Below are 17,163 nucleotides of genomic sequence, written 5' to 3'. Positions count from 1 at the left end.
CTCAAGGCCAGGTTGGAGGGGGCTGTGAGCAGCCCGGTCTAGCGGAGCTGTCCCTGTCCAGGACAGGGTCCGGTAACGCCGCCATGGCCCCGCTCCTGCCCGCCCGATCCGCCCTAAGCCGCGGGGGCGGGGCGGGGAGCGGGGCGAAGGGCGGGGCTGAGCCGCCAGGCCCCGCCCTCTGCGCTCCCCGCCCGCCCGTCACGTGCGTTAGCGACAGGCGGCGGCGGCGCCCATTGGCGGAGGGGCGGGGGGGCGTGGCCGGCGGCCGGTCCGTCAGCTGCGCCGGGCCCTGACAACAAAGGGCTCCGCGGAGGCGGCGGGCTGGGGCAGTGCGGTGCGGGTGAGTTCGGTGTGCGGGGAGCTGCGGGCACCGGGCGCGCTGCCCGTGGCCCGGGTGGGATGGGCTCCCGCCGTCTGAGCGGTGGAGAGCAGCAGCGGCGGAGCCCCCGTTTTCCCCTGCTCCCATCCCGGCTTCTGTCCTCTGGGACGGCGCCGGGGCCGGGGGCTTTTGGCGATTTCCCGGCTGTGGAGCAGCCGGCGGTCTCGGCCGTCCGCTCCCCGGGCAGCCTCGGAGCGGGGCCGGGAAGGTGCGCAGCCGCCGCGGCTGTGCCGGCTCAGCCCGCGCCGCTGGCCCGGCCGTGTGGAGCCTCCTGGCGGCGGCCGCGGAGCGGCGAGCGGGGGGCGCGGGCATCGGCGGCTCTGGCTCGGGGCTGCTCTGGGACCGACTGGGAGGTGCCTTCTTTGGTTGTGTTTTCTTTTTGCTTAGCACATACCTCATCTCCTTTGCTAGGTTAGAAACAAAACCAAACCATAAAAAAGGAAAAAATACTGTTTTAATTGCAGCGATACTGTATTGTTGACGTTCATTCGGTGTGTTATCTATAACAGCCTCTTAATCATTACTGCAGCTGAGTCAGTTGTTCCCAGCGTTGTGTTTTTCTGCCGCTGACAGTTCCTGACTAAGAACCCGAGAGCCTCTCTCGGTCTCTGTCCTGTTTTCCTCCCCGGACGATGGCCCTTGATAACAGCCTAACTTCTCTTGTGCTGCCTGACTTGCACAATAGCCCACGAGTGTGGCCTTTTTAAAGGCACTTGTCCAAAAGGATGTCAAAGCATCAACCACTTTCTAAATGTGCCGTGGTTTTAAGCCCAGCTGGAGATGAAACCAGGACAAAATGATTCAGATGTTTTTTTGGATCCTCCTTGGGATGGGGGAAGGAAAAAATGGGACACTGCTTTTGATCTACAGAAAGTCATTTGTGGGTCAAAAGCTTAGGTTTGTTTAGCTCACATTCTCGGGAACAGGGATCTCTCTCTTACTTGTTAGAGGGTAATTATTGTATGTTGCTGTGATGCCTTGGGAGCCTTACTAGAGGAGTGCGAGCTCTCATCTTGCTCCACTCTGCTCAGAACAAAAAGACAGCCTCTGCCTGAAGGTACCTCCAGGCTTGATCTAGGAAAGAGGCAACACACGTGTGTGGGAGTACAGGGAAAGCCAGTGCTGATCAGCAGCCACGCAATGGCTTTCTAGTTAGCCTAAAGAAAAAACAAACTAATTTTTTCATAGGCCTTGTGCCAGGAGAGAGTTAGGGAAGGATGTGGAAGGTGACTGGAAAACTACAGACTTCAAGCTTCCACTTAGAATTCATTTCCTTACCCATAGTAAGTTCTGCCTATAACTGAAGCACTCAAACCTTCCCAAGAAGTTGCTTAGGAACACTGTAGGCATTTGGCATTTCCTTAGGTAACCCATCCAGGGCTTAGAGACCTTAATGGTTAAAAGTGTTTCCTGCTAGTAACCACTGGAAGTTGAACTTTGCTGCAGTTAAAGCCACTTCTGCTTGCTCTGGGTATAAAAGAAGGCAATAAATGTTTGCTTCTTTCTTCACATAATTGACTACTGTTGTAATTTTTTCCTTCCCTCTATCAAGCTTTTCCATTTTTAAAATTTTGTTGATTTTCTTTAGACTTCTGACAATTTTTGTAGCTCTCTTTAGGAGAGATCTGATGTTTCATTTTCAAATGTGGTCCTTAAAAATAGACCTGTATCACTATTGCAGCTGAGCCTGTTGTTTCTAGTCTTGTGTTTTCCTGCAGTCAGTCATTTCTCTTGAGCATAACTTGTTGAGTGTCACTGTATCTTTTCATATTGCTCCTGAAGACTACTTTAAATTCTGCTCCTCTCCTTCTGTGCTGTCTGAACAAGGAGGAAGCTGCATAAATGTGTACAGGAGCAGTTCTGCATGGAGCAAGTGTTTGTCCTTACCTTGAACAAGTGGGTGATGGGGTCTGGTGTCCTGGGATAAGATGACACAGGAGGCCAAACAACTCTTTGGTGTGGCCTGAGAGTTCTAGGGTCAAGCAAGGTTATTTATATATTTATATTATTTATATTATTTTATAAATAATATTCTTCATGAGTTGTATCTTTTAATATCTGGGTTTGTCCACTGTCATGTGTCTTGCTTCCTTTCTGAATGCAGGTACTCATACTGTCTTACATGGATATATTCTTCCCTATTTAATTATCAAATAGGTATTTAATCTGTAATAATTCTGACCTGCTTTGATGATTCAAATATTGCTATGGGCAAAAATAACTTGTTGTTAAGTTGGCGAATATTTTCCCCATCGTTTCTGCTTTTTTTACCTGCTTTAATGGCTTCTATTTATTGGCTCATACATAAATATCAAAGGCAGTTCTGGGGTGTTTAAACATTCAGTTTCTTGGTACCAATGGGATTTTTCATCTTAACTGCCAAATGCAGAGGTCAGGCTTACAGTGACCAATTACACGTAGATTTAGGGGAGTGAATTGAGAAATAAGCACTGGGTTTCATTAAACATATCCAATAGTTTTCCATGTTCTTAAACTTAGGATACATGACTAGTTGGGTGGTTGCTGTGAAAATAATCTCGCTGGTAACTCTGTGGTGTACTTTGAACCTGAAGACAGGATGTGCCTTGCTACTGTGTTAACTCGCTGTCAGGGTGGAACAGAGAAGAAACACTGCTTTGGGCTTCCCTGGGAGCCCTCATGGGGCTCCTCTGTGTCAGCAGGGGAGGTGAATTGTCTGGAGCAGAAGCCATGCCCTTGCCCTTGGGGTGTCTCTGACATGGAGGGAGATGGGGAGTGTAGACACAAGAGTCCTATACACCTCCTCCCTTAGGAGAAGGGGGGACTGACACCTAAACAGACCTTTTTTGGGGAGGAGGTCTGAGACAAAGTCAATCAGCTCCCAGGGGAGACCTAGGATTGTGCTTTTTGTGTGCATCTGGCTGGGAGGGGATGGCAGATGCCACTGAAGCTGCCTCTTTTCAGGGAAAAATGTTCACTGGTACCTCAGACTGCACTAACAAGGGGCTTCTAATTTGTTTCCCTAGGGATGTTACCTGTGGTTTTGTCATTAAGATGCTTGTCATCATTTTTTACAGGTTTCACGTAAACTGTTTACAAGTCATGCTTTTGCATGTCCTGTACCTAAGCTGATAAAGCATCTATGCACTTTAATCTCAAGTCTGTGCCACTCTGCTAGTAGTGTGAGCTGTGCCTTGAACCTTGGATATAAAGACCTACCAGCCAAAGTCTTGTTCCTGCCTTAGTAATGTTCCAGAGGTTAAATAACATGCTCATGGGAGAGATTGATAGCTTGTCCAACCAAGAGCCAGAGTTCAGTGAGAAGGAAGATGACGAGTGGATTCTGGTTGACTTTATAGGTAAGATGTCTGTCAGACATAAGTTCTGCCTTTGTCTTGCTCTGGCTCTTGCTTGTCTTACTTCCATGTGAACAAACCAGTAGCTTGGGGAAACTTTATCTCAGCAAAACCAGTGTGGGATTAGAGTGTAGGGTGTCTTCCAAACAAATGTTACATGTTGTGTAAATTGGTGAGAAAAATGATGTCAGGTTTATAAGCCTGAGACAGGTTTCAGCAGAACCGCTGGTACAAATAAAATCTATTTGACTTATTTTGCAATTATATAGCTTTACTGATAACAGTTGTTTCACGTGTCTAACATGGCTTGTGTGGGAGCTCCCTTTTCCCCTCCCCTGCTTTTAAAAAGTAAAAATTTGTGTATGTGCTAACAGGGCTCTTTTTTTTTTCTTTTTCTTTGTTTTTTTTAATTATTATTATTTCATATCCTGTTTCTGGCTGTGTGCAACTGTGTTGTTTTCGACCTTCTGCTATCACCAACATCCGTGGTTCCTCTCCACTGATGACTGGTCCCCTGCAGCAGACTCTTGCACTAATTGCTCCGTGGAGGAAGCAGACCTCATTGAAGCATCGGCCACGGACAGCTCGCCCGTCTTCTCTTGTTTATCATCTCCCCTGGAACACTTGCCGGAGGCCAGCGAGTCCTGCTTCATCCAGTTTGAGTCATGTCCTATGGAGGAGAGCTGGTTTATTACCCCTCCCCCATGTTTTACTGCAGGTGGATTAACCACTATCAAAGTGGAGACCAGTCCCATGGAGAACCTCTTGATAGAGCATCCCAGCATGTCTGTGTATGCTGTCCACAACACCTGTCACGGCCTTAATGAGACTGCATGTGGGGATGAGGAGTTTCACAGCCCAGGCAGCCCCAGGTATGTCTGAATTCTCTTGTCAAGGAGCTCTGGTGCTGAAAATATCTGGTTTCTCCTTGATCAGCTTAGACACTTAATACTGAATTTTCCAGCTTATTTCAGGGGAGGTGAATAAAGCATGAATACCACACAAGGTGTGTAGAGTGGTCAGGTGCCTGCCTGCTCAGAAAAATGTTGTACAAGATGGCAGTGTTGGCAAACAGTTGGGTATGCGTTTGGCACTGCAGTGAATTTTCATGGAGCCTTGTTACTCCCTTGCAGAGTATGTTCCAGTCCTGTGTAAACTGGTGGCAGTTAACTATATAGCCAGTAATATAGATATGAAAGCACTTTGCCCCCTTCACAGCTATGTGTGTTTTTCATAACTGCTAGTCAGTATTCTTTCAGTCACCTTGTGAGATGAAACAGAGAACTTTAATGATCCTGACAGGGACGTGGCTTTGGGTTTAGGTGGGAGGCTTCTATGGTTTTTTTTTTTTCATTCCTCAACCTAGTGATAAGGACAGGATTAAATTTGCCCACAAGTGGCTTCTGGAGCAAAAGTAAATGGGAAGATTCCACAAAACTTAGTCCCCTCAATGTGAAAATCTGTGCTGCAACCTTCTACTTTTAGTGAAGTAGGTGCTTTTGGGTCCTGAAATTCTATCCATGTGGTTTATTGTAGAGGCATATTTGCCATGCCCTGCCATTCTCTGGTGTTGGTGTATGCAGCTGTACCAGTACAGTGAACATGGCTGTATGAAAGTAGAGGATTCCTTTGCCATTATGACCCCGTGTGGTCATTGGGTTTGAAATAATTGGGTGTTTTGTGTATCCCAGTTAGTAACAAAGACTGACTTTTCATACCATCTAGTTCTTAAGTTTAGAAACAACCACTAAAGAAAAAAATCACAGTATACTATGCTTTGATATACAGGAATAAATTAGTATAGCACTTGAGTTGGTGTAGGTAGATGCCTGTTGACTTGTCCAATCAGCCCCTTGCCGTATTTAAGTTTTTAGCTCAAAGAAACAGGTGACTTTGAAATGACATGCTGCTGTATAATGTTGAAGTACAGTGCTGTTACTATTGATCTTGGTGTGGGATTTGTATAATTATTTGGGGAGGACAGTTTATGATGTTAATCATTAGGGTCTAGTTTAAGTTAAATTGGGGGAAACTATGAGCAGACAGCACCTTTAAAATGAGGATCTGAAGGAATCTGCAAGAGTGCTGTAGGCTGCAGGACATGCCCTAGCAAAAGACAGTAAGCCACTTTATCTAAAATACAATTTGCAGTGAATAGTAACACTCAAAAGTTGGATACTGACTTTTCAGTCACTTGACCTGGGGATCCTGATGTAAATTCAGCCAGAGAAGGATCCTGTCTTGTGTTACACAGCACAGTTAAGCTGCTTCAATGCCTGGGGAAGCCAGAGGTGTGCTCTTCAGCTGGTGTGTAATTCACACTGAACTCTGTGCTGTTGCTGTGTCAAAGGATCCAGGCTCTTGTGCAGGATATTTTGTGTGACAACTGGGGTGAGACTTAAGTCTAAAGCTGAGGTAGACTGCAGAATTTGGGAACATTGGTTACACAGATACTAGAGTAAGTTTCAAAAGCTGTTATGAAGTCTCTAGTGGTTTAATGGTTGGCCATTTAATATTGTAGGGCCAAGAAAAGCTGCTTAAGGCACACTGGCACAGTAAGTACTACTGTTTTGGAACAGTGCTTTTTGTTTGATCAGACTGCTAGCAACACTGCTTCCTCTAGAGCCTTGTCTGCCAAAGCAATACTGGTTTTAGGACTAACCTTTGTGCCAAATGATTACTTGATCAAGCCTAACTACATCTGCTTTAACAAGCCAAAATGCGAAGTGCAGAAAAATTACTGAGATGATTGGGTTGGGGGTCTGAAGCCTTTAATGTTTCTTGTGAGCTGTGGTTGTGTAGCATGATGAGCAGGACACTTCTGCTTTCTGGCAAAATAGACACTGGAAGCACAGCAGCAAATGTATGTAGTGATGGTCTGGCTTAAGACACAGCCCCTCTAAAACTGCATTTTGACAATGTGATGGAGTCTCATCAACCCTGTTCTCTCAGTTCATGGAGCTCACTAGTGCCAGCCTACGAAGTGCACCTAAGGTACTGAAAGGCTGCATTTTGGAAGAGTATGTGGCTATTTAGCTAATTCAAACCACCTCTGCTATCCCAGTGTCACTTTGATGACAAATGGAAGAGTGTTGGTTTACAAACCATTGCTGGAAGAGTATTTGATAGAAGGGGGGAAAAAAGCTAGAGTATTTTCAGCCAGCAAGTTTAAACCAGTTTTTCTCCTTTTGTGGAGGAAATATCTTTTTTCATTTTAAATTCCTTTCAAAGCAAAAGGATGTTGTATAAACTTCCCTATTTGTCAGATTAGTCATATTTTTCCATAACAAAACCACAGCAGTTTGTATTAACAGTTGCTGCACTTTGCTAGTTAAGGGTATACTAAGGAAATACAGGTTGCAATAACTGTGGTGTGGCTTCCTGGCTCTGTAATAGCTTTCCCTAGAAAGGCTTCACTTGCAGTTCCACCTCCAGCACTGTTGGATGCACTAAGGGATCGCTCCACAAGGAAAATAGTAGTCCCATATTTGCAGGTACTCTCATGTAAATTAAACTGGTGTAATCTGCAAAGAATGTATTTACAAGGCACTATGAATTGATCTGTGCTTGTTACTGACTTTTAGTTTGGTATTTCAAGTGCTAGGTATAGGACAATATCCAGTGAATAAACAGGAGAAGACCAGCATGTCACATATGACTGTTCTGCAGTCTCTACTCTTCAGTCATTCATATCAAACTACCCAAGGATTCAAAAGCAAGATTGGGATATTAGAAATAAGAAAAAAGTAGAAGGGAGGGAGTATTCCCTTGATGACAAGGAGTATTTCCCTCCAGTGTGCAGTGGGAGGAGGCAGAAGAGCTTACTTCATGTCAGGCACCTGCAGCCTCCCAGAGTAAGGCTACAAAAGGTGCCATGGGCATGGCAGACCTGACTTGCGTCTACAGAGACATCATACGATAATTGCAAGTTAAGCTCTTCCAGAAAAGACTTTATATGACAGAGTCATGCTAATGTTGAAAGACAGACTTCCCAAGAGACCTCTTGCTCATGCCTGGGCAAGTTCCTGGTCTTGCAGACATCTTTCCTGGGCACCACTGACCAGCTGACAGCTGGCTATTGGGCCAGCTGTCCACTGGCCAGCTGTCCACTGAGTGGGGAGAGAGAAGGCAAGAAACTCTGCTGCGACTGGTCTCACACCAGTTCTAGCACTCAGATTAGGGTTTTGCTTTGCTTTTAAAATGGCTAGGCTATTTTTAACTTTACTTTGGAAGTTTCAGGAAATGCCAGTGATTGTTCTGTCAAGTAGGGAAGTCCTTTTTCAATATGATAGTCGCTGCTTGCATAGGCTGCTGGTTTGTTTTTTACTAGTGCATGGTGAAGCAAGGGTTTGCCAAAACTGCTGACTCACTGCTCATGACATTTAGGGGGCTGGTTGAGGAACAATCCTTCTGAGTTATTTTTCATGTGTGTCACAACTGGTCTACCTTTCCATTCCTCTGCATGAACACTGTTTGTTTGGATTTACTTGTGTGGCTGGCAATTGAAATGCACTTTTGTTAGTGTGCTTCTGTTTTCAAGATGATTTTAATGTTCAAGATGATTTTAAACCAAACTTTGCCTAGTGGATAACTCTCAAGTCTTCTAAAGCTGGAGCAGTGTGACACGCATTGCCTTACATTTCTGATCTGTATTGCATCTTGGGCTTAGGGAGGTGGTGTGGGGAAGAAAGAGCACAGTAGAGTAAGACATGAAAATCCTAAGGCTGTTGTGGGGCCCTCACACAAAAAGTGATTTAGCAGCACTACATGTTGCTTACCAGTGTGGTAAGTGGCTTGACCTTACCTCAGCCAAATGTCTGTCCAGTAGAATAAGGGTTCCCTTTTGAAGTGCTGGAGGCTGATGTCCCTGTTCTCCCTTTTGTTTTGCTTGTCCTTCCAATGTACCTCAGTGGTGACTGATACCTGCTTGTTGCATTTCTAGACAGGAGGCCCGAAATGAAACGGGACAGCGTGTTCACTGCTATGTCACGGCTCTTGCTACTAGTTCAACTTTTCTGGAAAAAAACAAGAGTTTTCGTCCTACCCACTGGATAAAAGAACATAATGAGAGACACTGTCTCAACAGGAACAGTCTCCGTCGCCAAAACCTCGCCAGGGATTGCCACTCTCGGCAAATCAAGCACAACGGACTGTTTGTTCACCAGCCTTGCCAGCGTCAGTTCAATTACTGATGGTTCTTGTGGTTTTAATCTATGGCCTAATTGTTTCTTAGGTTGCTTTTGTTTTCATGTGTAGGTAAGTGTGGTCAATCTGAAGCTGATTGTCAATCCCTCAAACACAATCGTAACTAGTGTTGCATTATTTTCAAAAGACACATAAATCTCCAAACATCTTGCATCAAGTTCTAAATGTTGATGTTAAATATCAATGTCTTGGAAGCCTATCAGTATGATAGTTTGTGTGCTGTTTTATAAACTTTGATGTATAGATGGATTCTTAGTTGGTATTTTAAAGAAATTTAACTGAGATGGAAATCAGTTACATTTTGCATTAATCAAAACGAAGTTAGAAAATTTGAGGTTAGCCATTTGCTTTAATGACCAGTACTTGACAGCTTGTGTATCTGTCTGTATTCAGCATATATGATGACTTTCTGACAAGGAAATTCTATAGCTGCCAGTGGATATTACATAGCTGTGCTGAGCTGTTTCAAGAAGGATATCTCATCTAAATTCCTAGGACTTACTTGTGTTAGTGGGGGCTGTGTAGGTGTGCTGGGTACTTGATATGGATATTGAAAGAGGGTTAAATGTCCCACCAACATTGTTGCAGTACAAGATGGCACCAGTGTTACAGGTGTAGTACCTCACAGTGGAGTGGGAAGAAAAGTGAACCCTTGGGTAACATGCAGATGCACAACACAGAACTGAACTGGGCTTTACCAGATAAAGTTTGAGTTTCTCTAACTACTTCTGTCTCTGAAGCACGTGTTTCCCCTACCCTATCTCATTTAATCTCTAGTCTAGTTAAAGGAGAAGGATGGTGGATTGACCATTCTTTTAACCTGTCAGTAGCTGACTGCTCTTCAAAGAAGTCAGGCTGATAGACAGCTATTTCTGTGCTACAAATTACTATTAGATTGTCTCATATTCACAGTTGAGAGTAGATCAGAAGTAGCTAGAAGGAAGCTTTTATTCGAAGTTCTCCTAATTTTCTCTCTTTTTCTCTATGAAAATGAAATCCAAGTTAATGGGGACTGGAAATGAAGGGCAGTGTGAGGTAGGGGGAATTGGATGCTGAGCTAAACACAGTGATAACAGTGTATAAAAATTGATCAATCAGCTGTGGTTGTTCTCCTAGCCCACTGGAGGCAGAAGGACTTAATAGCAATTCCATAGGCCAACAGGAAAGAAAAGCCATTCAAAACTATCAAGTAGTTTTCTTAAGAGCACTGAGCAAGATGTTTTGGAAGTTGGCAGGCAGTGCCAACTACAACTACAGGTTGAGTTCACCTGTTAACAAAAGCTGTGTTACACAGCAGCCAGTGGTATGCTGGACCCTGATAGATCAATCTGGGAAATGGATTAAATGGGAGTGGAAGTAAGGAAGCAGAAACCTTCCATGAGAGAAGCAGGGGGAACCAAAAGTAAGTTTATCTTCCTTTCTGCCAGTGCTTAATGTGACTTGCTGTTTTCCCTTGTGTTTAGTGCCTAGGGCATTACAGTGTTAACGTTACACTCAGCTGTGTCTTCCAGTAGTCCTTACACAGAAGTTGGTACAAGGAGTCATGTGAGGAGACCTTGAAATAAGACAAGGTCGATAATGTGAATTGTTCCAGACCTATGAAGTATTTAAATTCAGCCAGATGCTTCAATTTCACTGAAGCAAAACCCCAGCAATTCAAATTGACCTTGATGTAGTGGTACTGTTGTGTGTTCTGCAGCTGAAATTGTTGTGGAACCTACTTAACATACAGGGAACAGCATTCATAACTTATGTTTCACTGCAGACGTGCTGCTTCACTGCAATTAGGATTGTCACAAAGGGATGTTGAAAATAATTAAATGTACAAAAGCAAGAGGTGCTTTCCTGGATACACTAGTTTTTGGGGTTTTGTTGTTTGGTGATTTTTTTTTTTGATAAATTGAATTCACATGGACACTGAAAGAAAACAAAATTGGTCACACCATAATCTTCCAAAAGAGATATTTTGTTACTGCTGTTTTAGCAGTATGTGCCCATGTCCATACACCAATTCTCATGTGGTCCAAATACTTTGGTTTATCTGCAAATAGCTGTAGTTTTACCAGTCTCTTATCTGTTCACAAGTACTCTTACTTGCCTCAGATTATCTACCTACCTTTATCACTCCAACTTTTTGTCTAGCTTAAACTTCCTTATCCTTGCTGCCAACTTTCTAGCTCAGGAAAATTCTTTGCTTTCCTGTATTACTTTTCTTTATATAAAAGTAACTACTTTCCTTCAGCTTTAATTTTCTTAAAGTGCAATGAAGGAAGATGGAGTCTCCACCTCCCTGTGTTGGAAGGAGTAAGTAATCCCTTAACTCCTAATGGGGAGATGGAGCTGAGAGTATAAGGCTCCCAGGCATTAAAATGAGAGCCTTGGTCTGTTCTTCTCAGTAGGCAAGTAAATGCAACTTTAGACTGCTCCTAGAATTGGGAGATACTGATCTTTTTATACTGCATTACTAGATGACTTTCTGGTGATGAAAACCTATATCTTTCAGGATATAAACTATTTTGTTGCACAAAGCTGTGCTTCTCAATTTGTAATATTGGAAACCATATTATTGTGTGAGATAGTACTACATCAATGGCTTTTTGTTAATTTGTTTTACATATTTATGTTGGTCTAGCCCTGTTTTGTGCCTGGAGCTATTGGGCAATTAGATTTGTTCTGGTTTACTGTTTTAATAGTGAGCTGTGTGGCTTTTTATATGGTTTTTTGAATTGTATTAAAGTGTGTGTTTTTTCTTGTAAAAGTGGAGGCCTTGCACTGTCTCATACTGATTGATATTCATGAATCTTGCTGAAATTATTTTCATATGTATTGGTCAATGGACAGATTTGCATTTTAAACTGTGCCTTCTACACAGCAAACTTGAAGATTCAAAAGGGACATTTCAGTTGGGATTAATACTGTACATCAGTCTATGCATATATGGCAGCTTCTCTCCAGAGCCACTTCTCTATTTGTAGCAGTCCTTTTGATATGGAAGAATCTGTGGCTCTTATTTTTAATAGTTTAACACAAGCTGAAAACAGACAAAATACAGCACTTTGCCAAAAAAGGTAGCATTGCTTAACCAGTGTGTATTTACTAAAGTGATCTTCTGTATTTTGTTTTCATGGTGCGTTCTGCGCACTGTGGGGAAACATGATCTTAACTCTCAATAAAAAATGGCCTATTAAAAGTTGTCAGTCTGTTCTTTAATGTTATAGGTTAATGAAAATCCAAATGTCTGAGCATTCTGTGCAGGTGGCAGGTCCAAGTACTATGTCTCTCATTGCTTGCTCTAGTACAGCAGTTGCTCTGGGATTTGGTCTGCATTGCTGATCCGGTGACAATGTGCATCCGAGCAGTGTTGCACATCTCTGCTGACTGCTGCCTTTCCTGACCAATGTGCAGGAACTCTATAGGTGGACAGGACAGAGATAAAAACCACATGAAATGTGCAGTGTGGTGGGGATTTTTTTCTGTATCTTAGCTGAACCTCTCTTGTTTCAGCTCATTCCCCACTACCTGTCATTTCCCTGCCATGCACCACCATGAAAAAATCTGTATGGAAAGCTGCTGGTACAGGTAGCCTGTGAGGGGGCAGAGACCCTGTGCAGATGCCTAGGGATGGGGTTAGGGAAGGTAACATAAAGCCACCTGCAGCTGACCTTGGCAAGGGTTATGGAGGAGACCAAAATCCATGTGACAAAGGACATGGAGAAGGCTGAGGTACTCCATGTCTTTGCATTGGTGTCTACTGGGAAGACCACCCTTTGGGACTGCAGGCCCCTGGCACCTGTGGGAAATGTGAAAGCAATGAAGATCAACCCTTGGATGAGAAGTCTCAAGGTAAGGAATGCTTAAAGAAATGCACCATGCACAGTTTGATGGGATGCACCCATAAGTGGTGAAGGAGCTGGCTCAGAAACTCAGAGCTTGCTGGGCTGCAGCAGGCAGGGTGTTGACAGCAAGGAGGAGGGAGGTGATGTTGCACCTCCACCCTCGGCCAGTGAGACACAGCTGAATGGCATGTCCAGTGCTGAGCTCCCACTATGAGAGGGCATGGATGTACTAGAGGGTATCCAGCAAGAGGCCAGGGCATAATAGGATTGAGGACTGAAATAGCCAGGAGAGGATGAGAGCTGGGATTGTTTAGGCTGGGGAAGAAAAGTCAGAGGGGATCTTGTTAAGGTATATAAACAGCTGAAGGGGGCAATGAAGGCAACAGAGCTACTCTTCTCTGGTGGTGCCTAGTGAAAGGACAAAAGGCAGTGTGTGCAAGCTGAAATACAGGGAATCCTTGAATGTAAGAAATGGGCTCAGTGATCTCCATGTTATTATGGCTTTTTCTGAAACTATATGAATGAGTGGGGATTTTTGCCTCCAGTCATTGGGGATCCTTGATCTCTGTGGCTTTCCAAAGATCATCGAGATTGGCCTTGAAATTACATCAGCCAGCTCTCTCAGTACATTGGATACAGGCTTCCATGGATTTGTATGAGCTGAGTTGTTAGAAGTAGTTCCTGATTTAATTCTCACCCACCAAACAAGCAGGGTGACAAAATGATCTATTTAACTGACAGCAGTGAAAAGGTATTTGTGCAACAAGGCATCCATCTTCCCAGAGCAAGAACTGAGTAAAATCTTTCCCTTTGAAATGTAGATTTTGTCCTGTACATTTATCAAAGCAGCAAGTCTATGCTGAGAGCTGTACAGTATTCTTCAGGAGAAGGTTTCATCAATTATGCTTGTATTATTGTACCTATGCAGACAACCTAATGTAGTTAAGCTGATAGTGTTCCTTTTGGGAGTGCTTATTTCAGACCTGATGCAACTTTTAAAATTTTGCTTGGACAGTCTCCAAAACACCAGGAACTAGTGTCTTTTGTAACTTCTCTGTGCTGAAGCAAAAATGTTTGTATGAAGGGTTGCATTAGTGTAACTATTAGCTTAAGTTCTCACTTTACACTCTAGTTTTCTGTCTACATAAATCCTTGTATGTCTCTGATACAGTGCCTTCATCGGTGTTAAACGTCAGAGAGAACCATAATTACTACTCTGGTTCCTCATCAAGTAATTTGGTATCTGCTTTCTTTGTTTCATTGACTTCTGGTGCATGTTTATAGCCACAAAATATTGTGACTGTTACTGAGTGATACTTGCAAGGAAGGTTTGGGCTTTTTGGAACATGTAGGAATGACTCATCAAAAGAACATGCTGATGCTGCTATGGCACTGTTGTTCCCACAGTGTAGTCATGATATATCAGTCTTAGAGTAAATGAGACTGAACTGAGACTTAACAGGATACGTTTTGCAGCCAGCTTTTACTTGATGAAAATACTGTTCTGGAGTTACTGCTGTATAACTGATATTTCAGAAGAGTCTTGACTTGTTCAAAAGTTCTGTGTGCAGACTGATAGCTCAACACTCAAATAGCTTAATAAGGCAAATTAACTATTGCAGTTTCATGAGTAAGCTAGGGAAAAGGAATAATAACAACAACAATAACAACCCCCCCCAACAAATAGTTAAGAGCAACAAAACTAGGCTAGTGTCCAGGAGCAGGCTTCAGATCTCAGCTTGCAGACATGGGCTGTGCCATAGGTCTATACTTTTTCCTCTATAGATTTCAAATTGTTGTGTCCAAGCAAGGTGACTTAGGCAGTATAATTTAAAAAATACCATTATGCACAAAAATAAATCTATCAGAGTGCTAAAAGAATTGTAGATTCCCTGAAATGAGGCTGTACAGAGAATCAGTAGCAGAGAGAGGTGGAAAAGAGAATGGAAGCCTCAGGCTTTTGGGATATGTGGTTATCATCCAAGAGCTGTCAATTTTTGCAAGGTAAACAAAGGAGATGAGACCTTGATCAAGAAAGGGAGGACTGACATGGGCAGAAGTATCCCCTTGTCTACTCCTAGCAATGGATTTCAATTTTAGCTCTTCTATCTATGGTGTGAGACCGAGGAATGATTGATGGGCCAGAGCCAGTGGTCTGAGATACAGTAAGGCCAAGTGCTGGATCCTTCACTTGGATCACAATAACCCTGTGCAGTGCTGCAGGCTTGGGGAAGAGTGGCTGGAAAGTGACCAGTCAGAAAAGGATCTGGGGGTGCAGGCTGACATGTTTGGATGGTTACAAGCTCTTTGGGAGGGTTAGACATGGCAGAAGAGGTAGGGGTTGCACTGTATGTAATGGAAGGGCTGGAATGTGTGGAGCTCACAGTTGGCAATGGCAAATTGAGAGACTCTGGATAAGAATCAAGGGGCAAAAAAACAATGTGGATGTCATTGTGGGAGTCTACTATAGAGCTGTCAGGCAGGACAATGACATCAACAAATTATTTTTTGAAGAACTAAGGGACACTTCCAAATCAACTGCTCTTGTCCTTATGGGGAAATTCAACCTGACAGAAATTAACTGGGAGCATCACACAGCCGGTACAACCTGGGCCTAAAAGATGTGGACAACAATTTTATGGAACAGGTACTGGGGGAGCTGACGCAGAAAGGTGCCCTCCTGGATCTGCCGTTTGTCATCAGAGTGGATCTTGTGAGCAATGTGGTGACTGATGCCATCTTGGCCACAGCGACTACAAAGTGGTCGAGGTTAAAATCCTTGTTGACAGGAGGAAAAGTGCAGGAAGACCTCAACTCTGAACATGAGGAGAGCAGACTTTAGGCTGCTCAAGGACCTAGTAAGAAAAGTCCCCTGGGAAATGTTTCAGTAGTGCTGGGGTCTGCCAGTGCTGGTCACTTTTTAAACATCAGTTCCTAAGGGCACAGGAGCAGCAATTCCCCAGTGTCACAAGTCAAGCAGAAGGCTGGCTTGGTGAGCAGGGATCATCTTTTGGTCTAAGGCAAGAAAAGGAAGGTGTGTGCCCAGTGGAAGCAAGGTCAGGTGACCTGTAAGAATACAGAGATGCAGCTTGCCACCATAGGGAGAAAATTCATGCAGCTGATCAGTTGGATTTGAAGCTGGCCAGAAAAGTGGGAGACAGTAAGAAGTTTAAGAAGTTTTTTCAAATACATTAATGGCAAAAGGCAGCAGAGAAATAATATCACCTGTTACAGGATGTGAATGGGCACCTCACAAACAGGGACATGGACAAGGCAGAGGTGCTTAATGCATTCTTTGCCTCTGTCTTCAACACAGATGATGGACCAAGGGGGTCTCAGTGCTCTGAGCTGGAGGACCATGGCTGTGAGAATGAGCAAATCACAGCTGACCCTGAACTTGTGCAGGATCTACTCCTCCAGCTGGATCCCTACAAATCTATAGGGCCTGATGGGATAGATCCAAGAATCCTCAAAGAACTAGCTGATGTCATCACAAAATCTCTCTTGATTTTTGAACTGGGAATCTAGAGAGGTCCCAGCTGACTGAAAGCTGGTGACCATTGGCCTGATTTCAAGAAAGGCAAGAAGGGGAACACTGGAAAATACAGACCTGTCTGTCCCCCTTTAGTGCTGGTAAAATAATGGAAAAGATTATTCTGGGAAGTATTGAAAAACACCTCAATGTCAACACAGTCATAGGTCACAGCCAGCGCAGCTTCATGAGGAGAAAGTTTTGCTTATCAAACCTGACTTCCTTCTGTAACAGGGTAACCAACCTTGCTGATCTAGGAAAGACTTTTTGGACTTCAGCAAAGCTTTTGATACTCTTTCTCTCAGGATTCTTCTGGACAAAATGTCCAGCACACAGCTGGATAAACACATTGTGTGATGGGTGAGCAGCTGGCTCAGGGGTCAGGCTCAGAGGGTTTACAGTGAGTGGGGTGACACCAGGCTGGAGACCTGTCACTCGTGGGGTTCTGCAGGGCCCCATCCTCAGCCCAGTTCTCTTCAACAATGTTATTAACAATTTGGACACAGTGCTTAAAGAAATCCTAAGTAAGGTTATCAAGGACCGCAAACTGGGAGGAGCTGTTGACTCGCTTGAGGTCAGGGAGGCCCTGCAGAGAGAACTCAACTAGGGAGATGGGCAATCACCAACAGTATGTGGTTTAACAAGGACAAGTGCCAGATTCTGCATGTGGGGTGGAGCAACCCAGTGTAGGGACAGCCTGGGGGATGAGAGACTGGAGAGCAGCACCACAGAAAGGGACCTGGGGGTCCTGGTCAGTGGAAAGTTGAATGAGTCAGCAGTGCCCTGGCAGCCAGGAGGGCCAACCCTGTCTGAGGGGGCACAGCATCACCAGCAGGGCACGGGAGGGGATTGTCCTGCTCTGCTCTGAGCTGGGGC

At 44.1% G+C, this 17,163-nt stretch overlaps 1 protein-coding gene across 2 annotated transcripts; it reads left to right on the top strand.

Moving 5' to 3' along the window:
- Positions 1-238: 238 nt before the first annotated feature.
- On the top strand, positions 239-12,110 carry TP53INP1 (tumor protein p53 inducible nuclear protein 1). Of its 2 annotated transcripts, none has more exons than XM_030943526.1 (4): positions 239-340; positions 3,436-3,717; positions 4,235-4,586; positions 8,657-12,110. In XM_030943526.1, the coding sequence occupies exons 2-4, from the start codon at positions 3,606-3,608 to the stop codon at positions 8,904-8,906; spliced, it is 714 nt and encodes a 237-aa protein (XP_030799386.1). In that variant the 5' UTR covers positions 239-340; positions 3,436-3,605; the 3' UTR covers positions 8,907-12,110. The 2 variants fall into 2 exon arrangements, with proteins under 2 accessions (XP_030799386.1, XP_030799387.1); XM_030943527.1 differs by having other exon boundaries at positions 243-340; positions 4,238-4,586.
- The last annotated feature ends 5,053 nt before the right edge of the window (positions 12,111-17,163 follow it).

This window comes from Camarhynchus parvulus, chromosome 2 (genome assembly GCF_901933205.1).
Source record: "Camarhynchus parvulus chromosome 2, STF_HiC, whole genome shotgun sequence".
NCBI classification, from domain to species: domain Eukaryota; kingdom Metazoa; phylum Chordata; class Aves; order Passeriformes; family Thraupidae; genus Camarhynchus; species Camarhynchus parvulus.
The sequence above is the reverse complement of the archived record's forward strand: the minus strand, read 5'-3'. Positions and strand labels throughout refer to the sequence as shown.